This window comes from Bos indicus x Bos taurus, chromosome 19 (assembly GCF_003369695.1).
Source record: "Bos indicus x Bos taurus breed Angus x Brahman F1 hybrid chromosome 19, Bos_hybrid_MaternalHap_v2.0, whole genome shotgun sequence".
NCBI classification, from domain to species: domain Eukaryota; kingdom Metazoa; phylum Chordata; class Mammalia; order Artiodactyla; family Bovidae; genus Bos; species Bos indicus x Bos taurus.
Genome location: NC_040094.1, coordinates 44,175,906 through 44,196,302, shown reverse-complemented (window position 1 = coordinate 44,196,302; position 20,397 = coordinate 44,175,906). Strand labels below are relative to the sequence as shown.

Sequence of the window (20,397 nt, the reverse complement as noted above, 5' to 3'; positions counted from 1 at the left end):
ACGCTAGGACACTTCACTATCACCCGGAGTTTGCTCAAACTCGTGTCCATTGAATCAGTGATACCATCCAACCATTTCATCCTCTGCTGTCCTCTTCTCTTCCTGCCCTCAATCTTTTCCAGCATCAGAGTCTTTTCTAATGAGTCAGTTCTTCACATCAGGTGGCCAAAGTATTGGAGCTTCAGCTATTTTCACTATTGAAAAGATTCAATAGTGGATGTCATTTATTGCATGCAGAGAAATGATTCACTCATTCTTAAATGAGGCCTCCCAGGAGACATTCATGGTAAAGAACCCACCTGTCAATATAGGAGGCATCAGAGATTCAGGTTCAATCCCTGGATCAGGAAGATCCCCTGCAGGAGGGCATGGCAACCCACTCTAGTATTCTTGCCTGGAGAATCACATGGACAGAGGAACCTGGCAAGCTATAGTCCATAGGGTCACAAAGAGTCGGACACAACTGAGGCAACTTAGCATGCACACACTCATTCTTAAATATCTGTCTTGATATATCCTTCCTGGGATAGAAGCCATTTCTCATCCTAGCTTGTTGATAGGTTAGCAGCTCCACCTGATCTCTGTGGCCAGATGTGTCTCACTACCAAAATGGCAAAAAGTAAGCTATGACTGCCCTAGTAGAGACAGTGAATCTCATCAATAATGCAAGAAGTCTCACCTCATAACCATGTGCCCAGAATAGCTGTTTGCTCTAAAAATTCATACGTATGTCTGATAATGTTGCTTTTAGTCTTTTGCCAACACATTTAAAATTCTCATTTATTTGTTGAAAATTAGCATTTCTTATTCCTTTGTTTTGTGAGATCAGCTTTTCACAGGAGGCTAAAATGATGTAATCTTGCTTGCCCTGGGCAATCCTGAACTGCATATTAGATTCTAAGTGGCTTGGGTACTGTTGTCTTTAAACAAGCAAAGAGGAAAACTTTTCAGCTCTATTCAGACTTGCTGAAGTGTAGTAAATTTATTATGAAAGCTTCTGACTGTATTACACATGATTAATTCTGAAGCCCATATTAAGATGATCTTTTCAGCAGTTGCTCTTCTAACTGAACACTGTTTCAAGGCTGGGATTTCAGCAATTAATCAGTTCAGAATTGCTAATGATCCTGGCAGAGGGCAGTGGGAAAAGGGGGAGGATATCATTAACTTCTCCAGCTTGTCTTTTTCAGTGCCCTGTGGCAGTATGGAGTGAGGCATCATGAAAGAAAGTTGCTGGGCCTCCATTGCAGTCTCGTGGCACCCATAAATACTGGCGTGGGTGGTGATGGCTAGTCAATGATGACCCTTAGTAAACAAAATTATTTACCAAGCAGTAGCTGCTAATTATGTCAGCTGTGTCCATAATGGATCTGGTTAATTTCTTTTACTGCCTATTGATTTTTTTATTTGGTTGCTAGATAATGGCTCAAAGGCTCTAGATTTCTTTTGAGGAGAGTGTGTGTTTCTTCCAATCCTTCTCCTTAAGAGGAATTGATAGATTTGTACTAACCTTTAGAAGCATCTTGAGTTGACTGTTTTGAAACTGTCACCAGGGTGAATCTAGTTCTTTATAAGCCACTTATCTGAGCATAACTTTCTGTATAGGCTAGTTACCCCTCAGTTTATAAAGTATAGACTCATAAATCTAAATTATAGTATAAAAGGGTGTCACTCCACAAAGAAACTGTCTTAGGGAATCAAATGATATCTTCATATCTGTTATTAAAGGGAAAATTAATATTATTTTGAATCTTTGGTTATAATTCTATGTCTGCTAGCACAGACTACATCAGAATTTCTTCCTCTGATTTGTACATAATTTTTATTAAATTACTACTTATTTTCAGACTTCATTTAGAATAAAAAGGGTGTACTTTTTATGAGAAAAAATGGAAATTCAAAACTGGGATAACTAATTCTCAAGCTGTGTACTAGAGGTAATTTATTATAATGTAATATTTGGTTTGGTTTCAGATGCTTGTGCAGAAATTTGCCAGAAAACATCACGTCACTTTAACTAATCTAATTACTGAAGAGACTACTCATGTCATTATGAAAACAGGTATACCAAGAGCCCTTACAGAATATGCTATATCTGTTGTGTAAAGCTACATGAAGAAATGGGAGTATTTGTTAAGCATAGCATGAATGATCCTCTTCCAATAGTCAGTAAGTTGTTACCTGATGAAAGAAAAATAATAAGTTTTGCTACTTCCTGAACCTCTTTTGAACTGTGGTGTTATACTCTTGAGAGTCCCTTGGACTGCAAGGAGATCCAACCAGTCCATTCTGAAGGAGATCAGCCCTGGGATTTCTTTGGAAGGAATGATGCTAAAGCTGAAACTCCAGTACTTTGGCCACCTCATGCGAAGAGTTGACTCATTGGAAAAGACTCTGATGCTGGGAGGGATTGGGGGTAGGAGGAGAAGGGGACGACAGAGGATGAGATGGCTGGATAGCATCACTGACTCGATGGACGTGAGTCTGAGTGATCTCCGGGAGTTGTTGATGGACAGGGAGGCCTGGCGTGCTGCGATTGATGGGGTCGCAAAGAGTCGGACACGACTGAGCGACTGAACTGAACTGAACTGAACCTCTTTTATTTTGGGTTAATATTGGAGAGTGATAAGCCAGAACGATGAATCACTTCTAGTCTACCCTGCCTGGACTACACTGTGTGAGGGCTTTTTGGGTAGGACAGAGCCCAAGTCCTAGAGAAACACATGGGGCAAAGAGGGGAATGAGTAGAAGTGAAATCTACTTATTCAAAATCTAGGTGGTTGGAAACCCTGGCTCCATGTCCACTCCATGTCCTCACTCCACTCCAACTCTAGTTTCAGTGTGGTTGAGAGTTTTTCAGGAAACAAGTCCAGTTATTGCTCTGAGATAGCCTAGCATATGAAAAAGAAAAAAGAAAGGAAAAATTCATTTGTCCAACACCTTCCCCTTTTAAAATCTTAAGTTCCACTTATGTGATGACAAGGGAGACCTCAGAGGCTTTTAGTTGACTGTAAGGTAAATCTGAGTAAACATTTCAGGGCCACTAACAAAGCTCGTTTGAAATTGGGCCTTACTGATACAACCCTAACACCAGAGCAAGTGAGGTGATGATCCTGACACCTCCCGCACACACACAACCCCACCCCCTCTAAAGCGAGCTCTGGAAGATACATGCTCTGTTTTGAGCACCATGCTTTCTTTTCACACTGGTCCCTGACAACAGTTTATCCAGAGGTAGATGAAGGGAATGGGGCAAGGGAATTCAGAGCAATGTCATTTGAAGAAGAAATGAAGAAATAAGAAGACCTAAGGAAACAAGACAAGTGTCTTCAAATATCTGAAGAATCGTTGTCTGGAGAAGGAGTTAGGCTCACTCATGGGCTCTAGAAAGCAAAGACGGGTTCCTGTGGCAAACAGAAGATGCAGGTTGAAGCACACCTCTTAAAAACTGCCTAACAAAACGGATTCTCTAGTCCTCTCGGGTTTTCTGTTCATACAACTGTAGGTTCTTGAGCGTGGGGTCAAGACTCCTTGGCAGGGACACATTGCCTTAAAACTTCTGTAAGAGCTTTGGTTTCTACTGTATTATGATTGTACCACAGGGACAGAGGATAATGCTCACAGGAACCAGACAACAAGGTACCATGAACTAAGTACTGTTTTAGAGATGAATATCTTTAAACTTGAATATATCTTAAGCTATAGGTTTGGATCAAGGCTGCTGATAGGTGAAAAGAAAACTTTAAAATGCAAATTACATTGAAAGCGGTTCAAGTCTTTAAACCTAAAGGCAATAATACATTTGTTGCTTTTAAACTAGAAATGACCTAAAATTTCTGGGTTTAAAACATATTATTAAATCAACCTTCACAGCAGTTAAACAAAAAGCTTTAAAAATTGTGTGTGGGTGGGGGTGAGGGGCAGAGATTTTTTTTTTTAATTTGTGAAGAATTCAGTTAGGAAGAACAGCAGTTGCTACTCCCGGCAGATGGCCTGCTGTGTTCAGGATTTAGTTAAATACATTTCTCCTGTTTAAAACTAAGTGTTCTTTCCTGAGTTACCTTAGTCCTTCACAGGGGCCTTTAAAACACGAAAAAATAAACAGAAGCGATTCTTCAGCTGCTTTCTAAAATACTTAAGTTGAAAAGAGGAAAATTATGAAAATACTTTTTTTTTTGGTCACTTGCAGGGGAATTAGGAATTAGGGTTAGGATTCCCCAAGTAGAAGTTCTAGAGGTGAAAATTCATTGCTTACATTGACATTTCAAATTTAGGATTTCAATAATACTTTTTTCTTCTCCTTTCACATGTACCATCTAGTAAAACAGATCCTCCCCGTCCACACATATCAATACTACCAACATGGGTAATTCGTTGAGCACAATGACAGACACCTTTAACTGGCCTTGGCATCTAGAAAATAGGGCTGACATTTCCCGTGGTCTTGCCTTCCTATCAGCCTTTTCCAAACTTCCAAAGATCCACACTGGCTGGTTAGAATTACAAGTGCTTTCAGCCTCTGAGTCTATCACCAGAGGTGTTGGAATCATCCATCTAGACTGATCTCAAGTAGTGTAAGGAGCCTGGGGTGCTTCAGCTTCTTAATGGCAGCCTTTCCTAATTGTGTTTTAAACTTCTAATCCTTTGGATGTTTTCCATTTTGCAGATCCTGAGTTTGTGTGTGAACGGACACTGAAATATTTCCTGGGAATTGCAGGAGGAAAATGGGTAGTTAGCTATTTTTGTAAGTACCGTATAATTTCTCCCCTCCTCCCTTTAACACCTCCAAATTGCATTTTGACACCTAACATTTTAACACCTAAGGTTTTTGCTGATGTTGAATCTGAATTAAGGAAAGGTCTTTAATGGTAACACTGAACTAAGTTTTATCTTTAGTGCATATGTCTTTGTTCAGATACGCTGGTGGTGTGGGGGGAAATGTTTTTCTTTTGATAACTAATAGGACCTAATCTGCTCCTGGCAATGTTAAGCATAAAATCTAGGGATTTATTTAATTGTAGGCAGAAATCCACATGTAGCAAGCACTTTTATAATGTTAAATTAAGCATCAGTGGTCTCTCTAGAAGGAAGTCTATTAAGGAGCTGTGGTTTTACAAAGAGAGGATCACTGTTCAGTGTTATTTCTCCCACAGTCTTATGTGAATCACTTCACCATCCACCTCCATGAAGGGAGATCTTCTGCTCTTGTGTAACCTGTCTTTTCTATGATCTCTTCAGGGGTCACCCAGTCTATTAAAGAAAGAAAGATGCTGGATGAGGTAGGTACTCTGTTTTACAAACTAATCAAAGAGACTTTATACCATTGAGTCATACAGTCACCAAAAATTTATCTGCTTCCTGCCTTGCACTACTTTCTAAAGATTTTCTTTGACAATGTGGATCATCAAGAGTTATGCAGGGATTTCTCTGGTGATCTAGTGGTTAAGAATTTGCTTTCCAATGCAGGCAATGCAGATTCAATCCCTGGTTGGGGAACTAAGATCCCATATTCCACTGGGCAACTAAGCCTGCACACTGCAACTAGAGAAAGCCCACGCACTGCAGTGAAGACCTAGTGCAGCCCCCAAAAAAGAAAAAAAAAGAGTTATGCAGAGCAAACTAGACAATTCTGTGTTCTCACTTGTTTGTTTCAATAGAAACAATCCTTTCCTCAGAGAAAAGAAAAGGAATTTATAAAGTAGCAAACAAAGATTCATAAGCAGGAGAAACAGGCCCACCTAAATCTTACACACATACTTGTAGAAATGAGTTTTGTAGAAAACTCATTCACAGTTGAAGAACAATCCTTCATATTAACATGCAAATGTGTCTGTTTAGAAATCTGATTCCTTCAAAGAGATTTTACTCTTTGATACAGAGAACAGTGAAAGGTAAATAAGATAGAGCGTAGGAGGAGGAATAATTTTAGCACAACCATCTTAGAGCTGCTGGTGACAACAGATCAGGCAAAATAAAATTACCAAAAAAGTTTTAAACTATTATGCACTATTCAATATATTCATAATTAATTGACATTTCTGTTGGTTTTAACTTTTCAATGACATTATTGGGAGCCTACTATCTGCTGGGCACCAGGAATACAGCAGAAAGCAAGACTGATAGGCCTCTGCTCTGGTGGGATGAATGTTCATTGGGGGTGGGAGATACATAATAAATAAGATAAATAAAAATAAGTAGATAAATAAATAAAGATGTGTTTAAATATCAATAAACACTATGAAGAAATATACAGAACAACAGACTGGCAGTTGACTGGGGACAGAGGTTAACTATTAATATTTAGGTAAAGAGACCCAGGAAGCTTTCTGAAAAGCTTGAGCTGAGACCTAAGAAACAAGAAAGAATTGGCCTTGAAAAATGTAGGGAACAAATGTTATAGGCAGAGGATAGCATACATAAAGGTCTTAAGAAAGGAATGAGCTTGATTTGCTAAAGAAAACAGGCCAGGGAGGAACTTCTCTGGTGGTCCAGTGGCTAAGACTCTGCTCTACCAATGCAAGGGGCCCAGGTTCAGTCCTCGGTCAGGGAACTGGATCTCACATGCTGCAACTAAGAGTTCACATGCTGCAGCTGAAGATTGTAGGTCCTGTGTGCTGCAACTAGGACCCAGTGCAGCCAAATAAATATTTTAAAAAAGAAAGAAAAATGGGCCGGTATAGCTGGGGAGTTGGTGAATCTTATGTAGGCAGCTGAGTTTAGACAAGAGGTTGGAGAAGGTCATAGACAAGGGCCAGATTTGGTGTGAGTCATGGTAAAGAGTTTGAATGTTATCTGTACAGTAATGAGGCCTGGAAATGGTAAGAGAGTTTAGTTTGCGATGGTTGGAAATAAGACTTACTAATACGTTAAATTGGAGGATAGGGTAAAGAAAGGAATTGAGAAGGTAATGCTAAATTTTTGTCCTGAACAATGAAGTGGATGTTCAATTCAGTCGCTCAGTCATGTCCAACTTTTTGCCACCCCATGGACTGCAGCAGGCCAGGCTTCCCTGTCCATCACCAACTCCTGGAGCTTGCTCAGACTCATGTGCATTGAGTCGGTGATGCCATCCAGCCATCTCATCCTCTGTCATCCCCTTCTCCTCCTGCCTTCAAGCTTTCCCGGCATCAGGGTCTTTTCCAGTGAGTCAGTTCTTCGCATCAGGTGGCCAAAGTATTGGAGTTTCAGTTTCAGCTTCAGCATCAGTCCATCCAATGAATATTCAGGACTGATTTCATTTAGGATGGACTGTTTGGATCTCCTTGTAGTCCAAGGGACTCTCAAGAGTTTTCTCCAACACTACAATTCAAAAGCATCAGTTCTTCCGTGCTCAGCTTTCTTTATGGTCCAACTCTCACATCCATACATGACTACTGGAAAAACCATAGCTTTGACTAGATGAACCTTTATCGGCAAAGTAATGTCTCTGCTTTTTAATATGCTGTCTAGATGGGTCATAGCTTTTCTTCCAGGGGCAAGCATCTTTTAATTTCATGGCTGCAGTCACCATCTGCAGTGGTTTTGGAGCCTAAGAAAATAAAATTTGTCACTGTTTCCTTATCTATTTGCCATGAAGTGATGGGACCAGATACCATGATCTTTGTTTTTTGAATGTTGAGTTTTAAGCCAGCTTTTTCACTCTCCTCTTTCATTTTCATCAAGAGCCTCTTTAGTTCTTCTTCACTTTCTGCCATAAGGGTGGTGTCATCTGCATATCTGAGGTTATTGATATTTCTCCCGGCAATCTTGATTCCAGCTTGTGCTTCATCCAGCCCAGCATTTCTCATGACATACTCTGCATATAAGTTAAATAAGCAGGGTGACAGTATACAGCCTTGATGTACTTCTTTCCCAATTTGGAACCAGGTCTTTGTTCCGTACCTAGTTCTAACTCTTGCTTCTTGACTTGCATACAGATTTCTCAGGAGGCAGGTTAGGCGGTCTGGTATTCCCATCTCTTTAAGAATTTTCCACAGTTTGTTGTGATCCACACAGTCAAAGGTTTTGGCATAGTCAGTAAAGCAGAAGTAGATGTTTTTCTGGAACTCTCTTGCTTTTTGCTATGATCCAACGAATGTGAGCTTCTTTTTTTGAATGTTGGTAATTTGAACTCTGTTTCCTCTGCCTTTTCTAAATCGAGTTTGAACGTCTGGGAAGTTCTCAGTTCATGTACTGTTGAAGCCTCGCTTGGAGAATTTTGAGCATTTCTTTGCTAGCGTGTGAGATGAGTGCAATTGTGCGGTAATGTGAACATTTGGCATTGCCTTTCTTTGGGACTGGAATGAAAACTGACCTTTTCCAGTCCTGTGGCCACTGCTGAGTTTTTCAAATTTGCTGGCATATTGAGTGAGCACTTTCATGGCATCATCTTTTAGGATTTGAAATAGCTCAACTGGAATTCCATCACCTCCACTAGCTTTGTTCATAGTGATGCTTCCTAAGGCCCACTTGACCTCACATTCCAGGATGTCTGGCTCTAGCTGAGTGATCACACCATCGTGATTATCTTGGTCGTGAAGATCTTTTTTGTACAGTTCTTCTGTGTATTCTTGCCACCTCTTCTTAATATCTTTTGCTTCTGTTAGGTCCATATTGTTTCTCTCCTTTATTGAGCCCATCTTCGCATGAAATGTTCCCTTGGTATCTCTAATTTTCTTGAAGAGATCTCTAGTCTTTCCCATTCTATTGTTTTCCTCTATTTTGCATTGATCACTGAAGAAGGCTTTCTTACCTCTCCTTGCTATTCTTTGGAATTCTGCATTTAGATGGGTATATCTTTCCTTTTCTTCTCTGCCTTTAGCTTCTCTTCTTTTCTCAGCTGTTTGTAAGGCCTCCTCAGGCAACCGTTTTGCCTTTTTGCATTCCATTTTCTTGGGAATGGTCTTGATCACGCCTCTTATATAATTGTCAGGATGGTAAAACATCTGCCTACAGTGCGGGAGACCCAGGTTCAATCCCTGGGTCGGGCAGATCTCCTGGAGAAGGAAATGGCAACCCACTTCAGTATTCTTGCCTGGAGAATCCCATGGATGGAGGACCCTGGCAGGCTACAGTCCATGGGGTCGCAAAGAGTCGGACAGGACTGAGCGACTTCACTCACTCACTCACTCTGATTGTCAGGAACAATGAAGTGAATGTTAGTGATGTTAATTAGATAAGGAAGACATGAGGGAGGAGCATGTTGGGAGGGGGAAGAGTAAGAGGCAGGATTAGAATCAAGAGCTCTGTTTTATTTATTTATTTTAAAAATTATTTATTTATTCATTTTCGGCTGCTCTGGGTCTTCATTGCTGCAGGCAGCCTTTCTCTAGTTGCAGGAGAGCAGGGGCTACTCTCTAGTTTTGGTGCACAGGCTTCTCACTGCAGTAAGCGTCTCTTGTTGTGGCTTGCAGGCTCTAAGGTGCAGGCTCAGTACTTGCGGCTCACAGGCTTAGTTGCCCAGAAGCATGTAGGATCTTCCTGAACTGGTATCCCCAGCATTGCAAGGCAGATTCTTAACCACTGGACCACCAGGGAAGCCCCATGAGCTCTGTTTCAGATGCATGGATTTGGGAAATTATGTTGTGTGACACCCAGTTAGAGGGGTTAGTAGGCACAGCGGTACCACAAGGACTGTTAATTTTAGGTGAAGTCGCTCAGTTGTGTCCGACTCTTTGCGACCCCGTGGACTGTAGCCTACCAGGCTTCTCTGTCCTTGGGATTCTCCAGGCAAGAATACTGGAGTGGGTTACCATTTCCTTCTCCAGGGGATCTTCCCGACCCAGGGATGGAACCCAGGTCTCCCGCATTGGAGGCAGACGCTTTAACCTCTGAGCCACCAGGGTTCAAATAGATAACATATTTATCACTAGACTCTTCTCACTCACATGACCAGGAAATATTCAGAGTTCTTTTTTTTTTTTTTGACCATACCATGCAGCATTTGAGATTTTAGTTCCCCAGCTGGGATGGAACCCGTGCCCCCTGCACTGGAAGCACAGAGTCTTAACCACTGGACCACAGGAAAGTCCCAGAGTTATTTCACCTAATAACAGCCTGTGATTATACTCATGACTTTATTTTTCTTTGTAATGCTCTTAGCAACAAATGTGGTCCCTGACAATCTGAGTTTCAGTAAGAATTATTTCTAAGCATTCTTTTCCCCAAATTCTCCCCAAAGCTCTAACCTCTCCAATTTGATTAGTCTTTATTTCCTCATCCTTGACCAGTCAAAATATGATTATGAAAAGCCTCTTTCTTCAGTATATTAAATGTATACTTTATCATTTTGGTTTCATTAACTATAAATCTCTCATTGGGAAACCTGATAAGCCCTTACTTCTTTAGATGGTAATACAAATTGATTTAAAAGATCAGGAATTCTCCAGTTATCTTTAAATAGCCCAGCATTAGCAGTTTAATCTAAATGCTAAGTGAATGTTTTGAGAGGAGATAGATGTTGAAAATTAAAATACGTTGAGTCCCAGTGAGGTGAAAAGCCAATTGTTAGTTTCTGTCCAGAAAGATTTGCTTCAATGAATTGATGTCAGCAGCTGAGATGCTGGTCATTTCATTCATTCTACCAATAAGGATGAATTTGGGGAAGGGGGTCAAAACTGCCTGGCAATACATTCCTTAAATATTACGTATCTCCTCTGTTTCCATTGAAGGAAGCTTTTTCTCTGACCCTTGTGGTTTGGGTTTGGTTTCTTTCAGCATGATTTTGAAGTCAGAGGAGATGTTGTCAATGGAAGAAACCATCAAGGCCCAAAGCGAGCAAGAGAATCCCGGGACAAGAAGGTAAAGCCCTTCGCCCCCATGTTGACAAAAAGCCCACCTACTCCTCTGCATTCTGACCCGCTTCAAGGAGATGGTCTCATTCATCTTATAAGGGGCCTTATAAGATGGTCCCTTACACTGCTGGAACAAGTAGGTGCGTTGATAATAGGGTTTTTTTTTTTTTGGCTTTCCTAAGCCAACAAAGTAAATAAGTACAGTCATTCCTCAATACCCTTAGGGAATTGGTACCAGGACACCCTGAAGATAACCAAAATCCAAGGATGTTCAAGTCCCTTTTGAAAATGATATAGCATTTGCATATAATATCTTCCCTTATATTGTTTTAAAATTTTTGCTTTGTTTGCTGTGCTCAGACTTTCTCTAGTTGCTTCGAGCAGGGTCTACTTTCTCATTTGGTGACTTCTCTTTTTGCAGAGCATGGGCTCTAGGGCATGTATGCTTTAGTAGTTAAGTCTCATGGGCTCTAGAGCACAGGCTCAGTAGCTGTGGCACCCAGGCATAGTTTACCTCAAGGCATGTGGGATCTTCCCAGAGCAGGGACCAAACCCATGTTCCTCCTACTGGCAGGCAGATTCTTAACACTGAACTACCAGGAAATTCCATTTCCCATATACTCTAAATCAACTCTAGATTACTTCTAATATCTAGTACAGTGTAAATGCTATATAAATGGTTGTCAAAAAGCAAATTCAAGTTTGCTTTTTGGAACTTTCTAGAAAAAAAAATTTTTTTTTTTTTTTCTTAAATATTTTCCATTGACAGTTGATTAAATCTGGACATAGAACTTGTTGGATCCAATAAGGCAGTAGGCCAACTGTATTATCTGTTTTATAAATGAGGGAGCTTAGAGGTTTAGAGAAGTTATGTAATTTGGATTTCCTTCTAGGGTGCAAATCTTAGCTGATAAATGGCAGAGCTGGCATTTGAGATAGATGTGAATCTAAAACCTTTGCACTTTCTCCTTTGCAGTGGTGTTTCTCTGCAGCAGTGTGGTAAGTGCTGTGAGGGGGGTGTACCCAGTGCTGTCTGGGGAGCATAGAAGAGGAAGTGAAATCATTAGCAACATCTGTGCCATGTTCACTATATCCAGGGACTGCTAATTAATTAAGAATTTTACAGCAACTCTACGAAGCATGTACTATAATTATGCCTATTTTATAGATGAGAAAATTAAGGCTCAAAGAGGTTGAGTATATTGCTCAAGCTCACACAGCTGGTTGTGAGCCCAACTAGAAGCTGAACCCCTGCAGTCGCCCTCTCAAATCTGACTCTTAATGACACCACCATAGTTTCCTGGCATGTTATAGGAGGTTTCATACAGGAAGAAAATTAATTATTCTAACAACTTTACAAATAAAAGACTATAGGCCCAGGAAGATTCAGACTTTCCTCCCCAGATCATACCATTGTGGATGATGTAGCCAAAATTATGTCATTCTCTCAGGGAGAAATCCAGGCAAGATTTCACACCTTCAGAAAGACACATGTACCCCAGTATTCATTGCAGCACTATTTACAAATCGATAAATGAATGGATAAAGAGGATTTTGGGTGTGTGTATACACAATGGAATATTACTCAGCCATAAAAAGGAATGGAATTGGGTCATTTGTAGTGATGTGGATGGACCTAGAGTCTGTCATATAGAGGGAAGTCAGAAAGAGAAAAAGAAATATTGTATATTAATGCAAATGTATGGAATCTAGAAAAATGGTACTGTTGAGCCTGTTTGCAGGGCAGGAGTAGAGATACAAACATAGGGAACAGACATGTGGACACAGTGCAGGAAGGGGAAGGGGAAATTAATTGGGAGAGTAGCATTGACATATATACACTACCATTTGTGAAATAGACAGCTAGTGGGAAGCTGCTGTATAGCGCAGGGAGCTCAGCTCAGTCCTCTGATGACCTAGAGTGGTGGAATGGGCTGGGGAATTGGGAGGAAGGTTCACGAGGGAGGGGATATATATATACACATATAGCTGATTCACGTAATTGTGCAGCAGAAACTAACACAACCTTGTAAAGCAATTATACTCCAACTTAAAAAAAAGAGATTTCAAAAAAAAAGAGATTTCACACCTGCCTGTCAGGCCTGAGCTGGCTGCTCTCAGGTCACTGAGCACTGATGCTCCTGGTCTGCATTCCTTCCTTTTTCAAATGTGTACCGCTGGGCATCTCAGAACATCCCCATACAGAGCACCTCCTGTTCCTTTATAGGACTTGAGAGAGAGCCAACAGAGATGCTTTTCTGAGGAAAACTGCTTTGGGAGATGAGCACAGATCAAGCCCTGGAGCTCAGAAACCCTTGGGGTTGGCGTACCCTCACCCTTTGAGTCTATCAAGTAACTTCTAGATGCCAAGAAAAGTTGCTGCCCTGTTTCTCCTCCTGCTTGGGCCCCAGGGCAGCTCTGTGTGAGCCAGTCAGTTGTTTTTATTCCACTGGATGCGAGGCAGAATCAGCACCAGATTCTTCCTTCCTTAAAAGGAAAGTCCAACGTTTGGAGTTTTGTCCTGCATTTGTAATGGCAATGACAGAACATGCTGGTCAAAGTAATGTCGTTCATAAGACACCAAGTGTCACCGTAGTGTTTTCTTGTGGAAGAGAAATGTATTTGAAGAGGTGAAATTTCAGATTTCCTATCTCATAACTAGACATCCTCATCAGTGAATGTCAGCCTGGATGTTGACATCCAGAATGGAATTAGGAACTAGAATTCCTAATCTTTTGTACTATTTGCAGCAACATTTGGCTCCAGTCGGGCTTCCCTGGTAGCTCGGTTAGTAAAGAATCCGTCTGCAATGCAGGAAACCCTGTTGATTCCTGGGTCAGGAAGATCCACTGGAGAAGGGATAGGCTACCCACTCCAGTTTTCTTGGGCTTCCCTCGTGGTTCAGCTGGTAAAGAATCCACCTGCAATGTGGGAGACCTGGGTTGGAGACCTGGGTTCGATCCCTGAGTTGGGAAGATCCTTTGGAAATGGGAACAGCTACCCACTCCAGTATTCTGGCCTGGAGAATTCCATGGACTGTATAGTTCATGGGGTCCAACAAGTCAGACACGACTGAGTGACTTTCACTTCACTTCACTTGGCTCCAACTGGCCATCTGGAGACAACTTTTAGCATCATAAATATGTAGGTCCTTCCAACAGGTTTGGGATGCAGTTTATTTGTAGAGATAGTAAGAATGGCACAGATGGAGGTTGTCATTTACAGCAGAAGCAGACTTGTCCTGCTGTCTGTCCTTATTCCTCTGGCTAAGGTTAAAGTGGGAGGGGAGGAAGGAGAGAGGTGACTATTTCCTAAAAGGCCATCATGTGTTTTTAGCTTCCTGATTTTTCTCTGCTCCAGTCTCTCTTGAAGCCATGTGAGTTCTAGGCTAGACAGTTTTCGTTTTCGTGGAATGGAGAGAAAGAAGGTGGGTCAGGAGAGAACACAGGCTACCAAAATCGTATGTATCCAGCCAACTGGCACAATTTCGACTTTTTCTTAAAAATGATACTTAATTCCTTCCCTAAGAACCTGTGCCAAAGCATGTGTAAGAATTTGCTTGTCTGGAAAGAGTCGCCACCAGCCACATGAAGCTGTGTACATTGTGATTAACTAAAATTAAATTAAATAGGAAGTTCAGTTCCTCAATCATCCTGATCACATTTCAAGTGCTCCTTAGCTACAGGTAACTCATTAAAGCAAATATAGAACATTTCCACCATCACAGAAAGTTCTTTTGGACAGTCTGTCGAGTACTGTGAGTAGAAGAGGTATCTACAAGTTACAGTGTGATCTGTGTCTCCTGAAATTTATGCAGTCAGCTTAGTGGAGAGAGGCAGAATCAGGCTTCACTGTCAGATTAAAGACAACTTGGGTTGCCTGAAGGAACAATGGCCATTCAAAGAGCAGTGTGAAGGCAGGAACAGATGTTCTGGGACTAGAAGAAAAGGAACATGTACACATAAGTATAAACCTCTCTGGCAATTAGGGTCAGAGTTCGTACTGACTTATCAAGTCTGGATAGACATCAAACTTCAGATGATAACTTGAATCTTTTGCCATCCAAGCCTTTTCTTAAACATAAAGGAGGACCAGTTTTTTTCTTCTCATCTTACAAGAAGTATAGTTTACCTGCACAGGTCAGGGGAGAGCCTGAACCTGATTGGTAGCAAGGTGGGATACTCAGCCCTTGAACGACAATGAATGACTGTCTGTAGAGTAGATCAAATACATATAGCACTTAAATTCTTCTAAAATCCATCAGTGTTGTGGACACTGGGCTGATTATCTCTGGAAAATAGCAGCAGAAATTATCAGGTGTTAAAGAAAAGGAAAAGTTCTTACTTTTGAGAGTCTCTATATTGCTTTGGCGGGAAAGTTGCCCTCCATGGCATGTGGGATTTTAGTTCCCCAACGAGGGACCGAACCCTTGCCCGCTGTTTTGGAAGTGCCGTCATAACCACTGGACCACCAGGTTAAGTCCTCTATATTGCTTTTTATAAAATCTGTATCTTTTACAATGAATGTTTCTTTCTCTCCACCCCTCTGTCCCTCTTTTCTCCCAGATCTTCAAGGGCCTAGAAATCTGTTGCTATGGACCTTTTACCAATATGCCCACAGGTAAGAGAACTGCTGAATCCAGCACCAACCTTTCCGCTACATCATCACCTTATGGGGGTTCCCTCAGGTGGGTGAGATATTCTAGAGGTTATTCTCTTTCTCTACCACCCATTAGACAAAACTGCACCTAAATCGCCTATGGCAGGGAACTAGCCCAGTGCCCCTTCTCAAGAGCTAGAACTAGAAGGCAGTGAAGAGTTAGCACACAGTATGCTCTCTGCTCGGTGGGATAGAGCTGCTTTTACTGCCCTTTGGTCTAAGAAAGGGGGAAATAATAAGTTAGGGAGAAGATGCCTTTTAGGCTTGTAAATGTCAAGAAAGAATTCTGCTCCTCCTAAACCATCTTTATTTGAAACAGAGACAAAAGCACAGCAGCTGCCTAAGCCCTGTGGGCCTGGGGCTCCACGCAGGCCCAGAGCAGAGGAAGACTCTTGATGAACATATTCTAATTAAATTCGATACTGAATGTAATGTTATGTTGAGAAGTGCTGTGGAGCTCAGCTCTGGAGTTGTGCAGCACTGAGGTCCTGAGGTGTGTATAGATTTGGTTCGTTCTTTTCCAAACAGAGGCTACCCTCTGGCTACCCCACTTTGCCTCTGTACCCACTTCTGTCCCAGAGATCGGGTCCTCCTAATCCCCCAAGGACCAGATGAGCAGAACCTGGCAAAGTAATTTTGCTTTTGTCTTTATTGCTTACTGATTGGATTTTTATGAAATTTCCAAGTGCCACTCAGAGCTTTCTCAGTGTTTCTGTACTTTGATATAATGAGAACCGGGGTCTCTAGCAGCTGTCATTTTGGAGGTGAGTTAATGGACCTCAGTGTACTCAGCCAAACAAGAAGGAGCATCTCAGCAATCCCTAGAAATGGACTGACTGATGGAAAAGAGAACTTAAAGCTGCCTGGAAGCCACCCACAGTGGTCAGTTCTGCTGATTTTTCCAGGTCCAAGTGGCATATTTCTATGATCTCTTCCGATTTTTCTTCCCCCAAGTGATTTGATTCCAGCTCTGTAGACAGCCTTTCCCCACCCATATGCTGAGTTTCTGTCCAGGGTGACTTGTATTTTTTTCTTGACTGAATGAATTATCTTCCCGTCTCTTGACATTTACAGTAATTACCACCAAGCATGGTGCTCTCAGTGGTTTTGATTATCAATTACCAACACAGAATTAGGCAAGGAAGGAGGGATGGCGGGTGGGTATTTTTTTCACAGTGTCTTAGCCAGCAATTTAGCAAATTAGTGGAAATTAGGTCTTTGGGTTTTTTTTTTTTTTTTCTTCCAAAGAGTTTCATTTGAGAGACTTTGACCTTATCTACCAAGTGGCCTTATGGGTACTGATAAGCAAAGTAGGTAGCATATCAGTGGCAAATTGACTTACTTTGTAGAATTAGAATTTGTAGTTTAAGGCCTTTCTGTCCCTTTGGAGCGGCAAAACATGGACTCTCCTACTGAGAAGTTTTCCTGTAAGCCTTCATCCAGAGGAGGATGGGGTAGAGAGCTCAGGTAAATGTAGATTACTATGGTGATTTTGAGTCTAAATGTCCTGTTTAGATCAACTAGAGTGGATGGTGCAGCTGTGTGGGGCTTCTGTGGTGAAGGAGCCCTCATCATTCACCCCAGACCAGGTAAGTGTTTGGTGCCCTGTCAGGAAGGACATAGTATCCTGTCCTGAGATTGAGCAAGATAGAACCCATGAGTCCCTAGGAACCCCCCAATGTACCCTCAGGTGCCTTACCTCACCCTGACCCTTCTCTGACCTTGTACCTGTGCCAGAAAACTCTATCTCTAAGGGATAAGGTATTTAGCTCCAGGTATTTAGCACACCTAGGGGATACTCGGAGAAGGCAATGGCATCCCACTCCAGTACTCTTGCCTGGAAAATCCCATGGACGGAGGAGCCTGGTAGGCTGCAGTCCATGGGGTCGCTGCGGGTTGGACACGACTGAGCGACTTCACTTTCACTTTTCACTTTCATGCATTGGAGAAGGAAATGGCAACCCACTCCAGTGTTCTTGCCTGGAGAATCCCAGGGACAGGGGAGCCTGGTGGGCTGCTGTCTATGGGGTCACACAGAGTCGGACCCGACTGAAGTGACTTAGCAGCAGCAGGGGATACTCTTTCCCTCTGTGTGCGTGTATGCTCAGTCGCTCAGTTGGATGCAACTCTGCGACCTCATGGTCTGTAGCGCGCCAGGCTCCTCTGTCCAAGAGATTCTCCAGGCAAGAGTGCTAGACTGGGTTGCCATTTCTTCCTCTAGGGGATCTTCCCAACCCAGGGATCAAACATGGGTCTCCTGCATGTCCTGCGTTGGCAAGTGAATTCATTACCACCGAGCCACCTGGGAAGCCCTCTTTCCCTCTGACCCTTCCTTTTTACCATGTGCCCTTCTCCCTCATTTGTGTGGTCATCTGCAGAGTATAGTCTGCTTCAGCAAACCATTGAGAAGTGGTGAAGTGACTGTTGCAAAAGTTCTGTTCTGACACCCTCAATGCTTTTTCCTTTCTGGGGGTGCAGGGTACCCACCCAGTTGTGGTCGTGCAGCCGGATGCCTGGACAGAGGATGCTGGCTTCCATGGTGAGTCTCTCTGTAAGCCTTCATCCAGAGGAGTCTGGGGTAGAAGGTCCAGGTTAAGTGTGCAGATTACTGTGGTAGGTTTAAATGTTGTATTTGTATCAGCTGGGTGGAGGGTGCACCTGTGAGGGCCTCCAGAAGGCCATAGGCTTGTACCTGCGTCCTATGGGGCAGGATGCATTTTATTCACTACAGATTACCCAGTGTTTGATTAACACAGTTCTCAAAAACAAACAAACAAAAAAAAAACACAGTTCTCAGCACACTTTACATGCTCAATAAATATTTGTTGCATGAATGAATGAATGGCTGAAATGTCCTTTCAAAACATGATTGTTGTTTATTTTGTATTTTAAAAGTAGTGCCTGAATTGTTTCCCCGGGGGGGACGGTTAAACATGAAAATTCATCACATAAAATATAAATGAGCACAAACACAATAAAATAATACCAGTAAGCCCAAGATCGTCCCCTTGGAGAGGATCACCATAAAGTTCTTCAAGGCCTCTGTGTGTGTGTGTGTCTGTGTATACACAGGTATGTTTTATACAGATGTGATCATGCTTATCAACTGTTTTGCTTTTTCACTTAAGATATTGCAGACATGTTTCCACATCATTAAATTGCAATGCTGTTTTGCTCTTTCTGTTGATTTTTCCTTTAACAGATTGGAGCTCATGTTAGTACAGTTGTCAGAGGCTGTAGGCTTTTTACCAGTAGTCACTCCTGAGCTTCAGAGTAAGGTTCTATTAATACATCCTGAAGCATTGCTGAGGATCCGTGATTTTGCTCCTGCCGGAGGAGCTCTACAAACTCATCCAACCAGTTGCCCTGAGTAGATTTAGAGTCTCGTCTGAGAGATGTGAACTGATACTAATCTCTGCTTGTGTTCTTTGTCCCCAGTGATCGGGCAGATGTGTGAAGCACCCGTGGTAACCCGAGAGTGGGTACTGGACAGTGTGGCCCTCTACCAGTGCCAGGAGCTGGACACCTATCTGGTCCCCTAGGTCACCCAGAGCTGCTGCTGATTCCAGCCAGCCATGTATATTAGAGATAGGGCCTGTCTCTGCAGGACCCCAAGAATGAGCTTAAGAAATGGTCTTTTTCCAGGTCTAAGAAGCGCCTCTTCAGTACTTCCACAGCCCCGATTACTAAATATTTTATGTACATCAGCGTGAAAAGAACTTCTGACTCTGCAAGGGTTGCTTAAAGATTTTCTGCTTCAGGTCTCCCTTTGAAATCTGCCATGAGCACAAAATTATAGTAATTTTTCACCTGAAAAGAATTTAAAATAATTTAAACCCCACCAATTGAACAGGATGCTGATTCATTATTTATCAGCCCTATTCCCTGTCCGAGGGTGAGCTGGAGGCACAGAGTGGCTGGCCTCAGGAGAATAGCTGGTTTCCCCAAATTTGTTTCTCAAAAACCTTGTGTTCTTAAAGGCCAAAAGTCAGATCCTTCAATGGAAGGTGAATGCTTAGGGATCTATGACGTGACTTAAAATCAGAACAGTCCGAGGGCAGCTCTCAAGTGTTGGAATGGAGCATTAGGGAGTGAATCCAGAGGCAGGTAATGGATATAATATAAAATTTGAGGATTATTTAGAAGAGAGGGGAGTAATACTGGCCCTGATCTCCTAAAGTCTGGGCCATAGTTGTTGCATTTCTGAAGAATTTCTCAGCACTAATGTGCTCTAAAACAGAATCTTTTCAAGAACTGGTGTCCAAAGAGAGTCTTCTAACTCCCCATTAGTAATAAATGTTTATTGTAGCTCTGATATGTGACCCATTCCTCTTGAAACGTAAGATCTCTGATATGAATATTTCATGTCCGTAAGATGACGGATCCCACCAGGAAAGGAGCTTTTTGCTTTCCTTGAGGTAATTTTTTGCTCCCTATTGCTGAACTATACAGATTCATAAATAATTTTGTTTGCTGAAGGAAGAGAAAGTGTGTCATAAACTCATGATCCAGGGCTGTTTATAACTGTTGGAAGGACTAGGTCTTCCTTACTCCCCCAGTGTGTGGGGCATTAAAGACTTGATTATACAATATGTTTTGTAAATGTTGTGTTTTCACCTGCAAATAAACTTGGTAGCAAACACTTCCACCAAGTCTGATGGCTCACTTGCAGACTTGCTCAGAGCTTTTTCTCACTGTACGTTCATCTCCTCTGTTGTTGTTGTTTAGTTGCTAAGTCTTGGGTCCAACTCTTTGTCACCCCATGGACTGTAGCCCATCAGGCTCCTCTGTCCATGGGATTTCCCAGGCAAGAATACTGGAGTGGGTTGCCATTTCCTTCTCCAGGGGATCTTCCCAACCCAGCGATCCAACCCAAGTCTCCTGCATTGGCAGATGGATTCTTTACCACTGAGCCACCAGGGAAGCCCCTCTCATCTGTTAAATGCGGGTAATAATAGTACCTACC

General features: G+C 42.2%; 1 protein-coding gene across 10 annotated transcripts in view; it reads left to right on the top strand.

Annotated features, from left to right (window-relative positions):
- Positions 1-20,079, top strand: part of BRCA1 (BRCA1, DNA repair associated) — a 71,834-nt gene extending 51,755 nt beyond the window's left edge. For 7 of the 10 annotated variants that reach the window (XM_027517002.1, XM_027517003.1, XM_027517005.1 and 4 more), the window contains 8 exons: positions 1,975-2,062; positions 4,667-4,744; positions 5,239-5,279; positions 10,696-10,779; positions 15,338-15,392; positions 16,947-17,020; positions 17,910-17,970; positions 18,870-20,079. In XM_027517002.1, the coding sequence (XP_027372803.1) occupies positions 1,975-2,062; positions 4,667-4,744; positions 5,239-5,279; positions 10,696-10,779; positions 15,338-15,392; positions 16,947-17,020; positions 17,910-17,970; positions 18,870-18,973 (585 nt within the window). In that variant the 3' untranslated portion in view covers positions 18,974-20,079. Of the gene's footprint in view, positions 1-1,974; positions 2,063-4,666; positions 4,745-5,238; positions 5,280-10,695; positions 10,780-11,748; positions 11,772-15,337; positions 15,393-16,946; positions 17,021-17,909; positions 17,971-18,869 lie in introns of those variants that run through there. The other 3 variants (XM_027517006.1, XM_027517011.1, XM_027517007.1) reach the window with 2 other exon arrangements.
- The last annotated feature ends 318 nt before the right edge of the window (positions 20,080-20,397 follow it).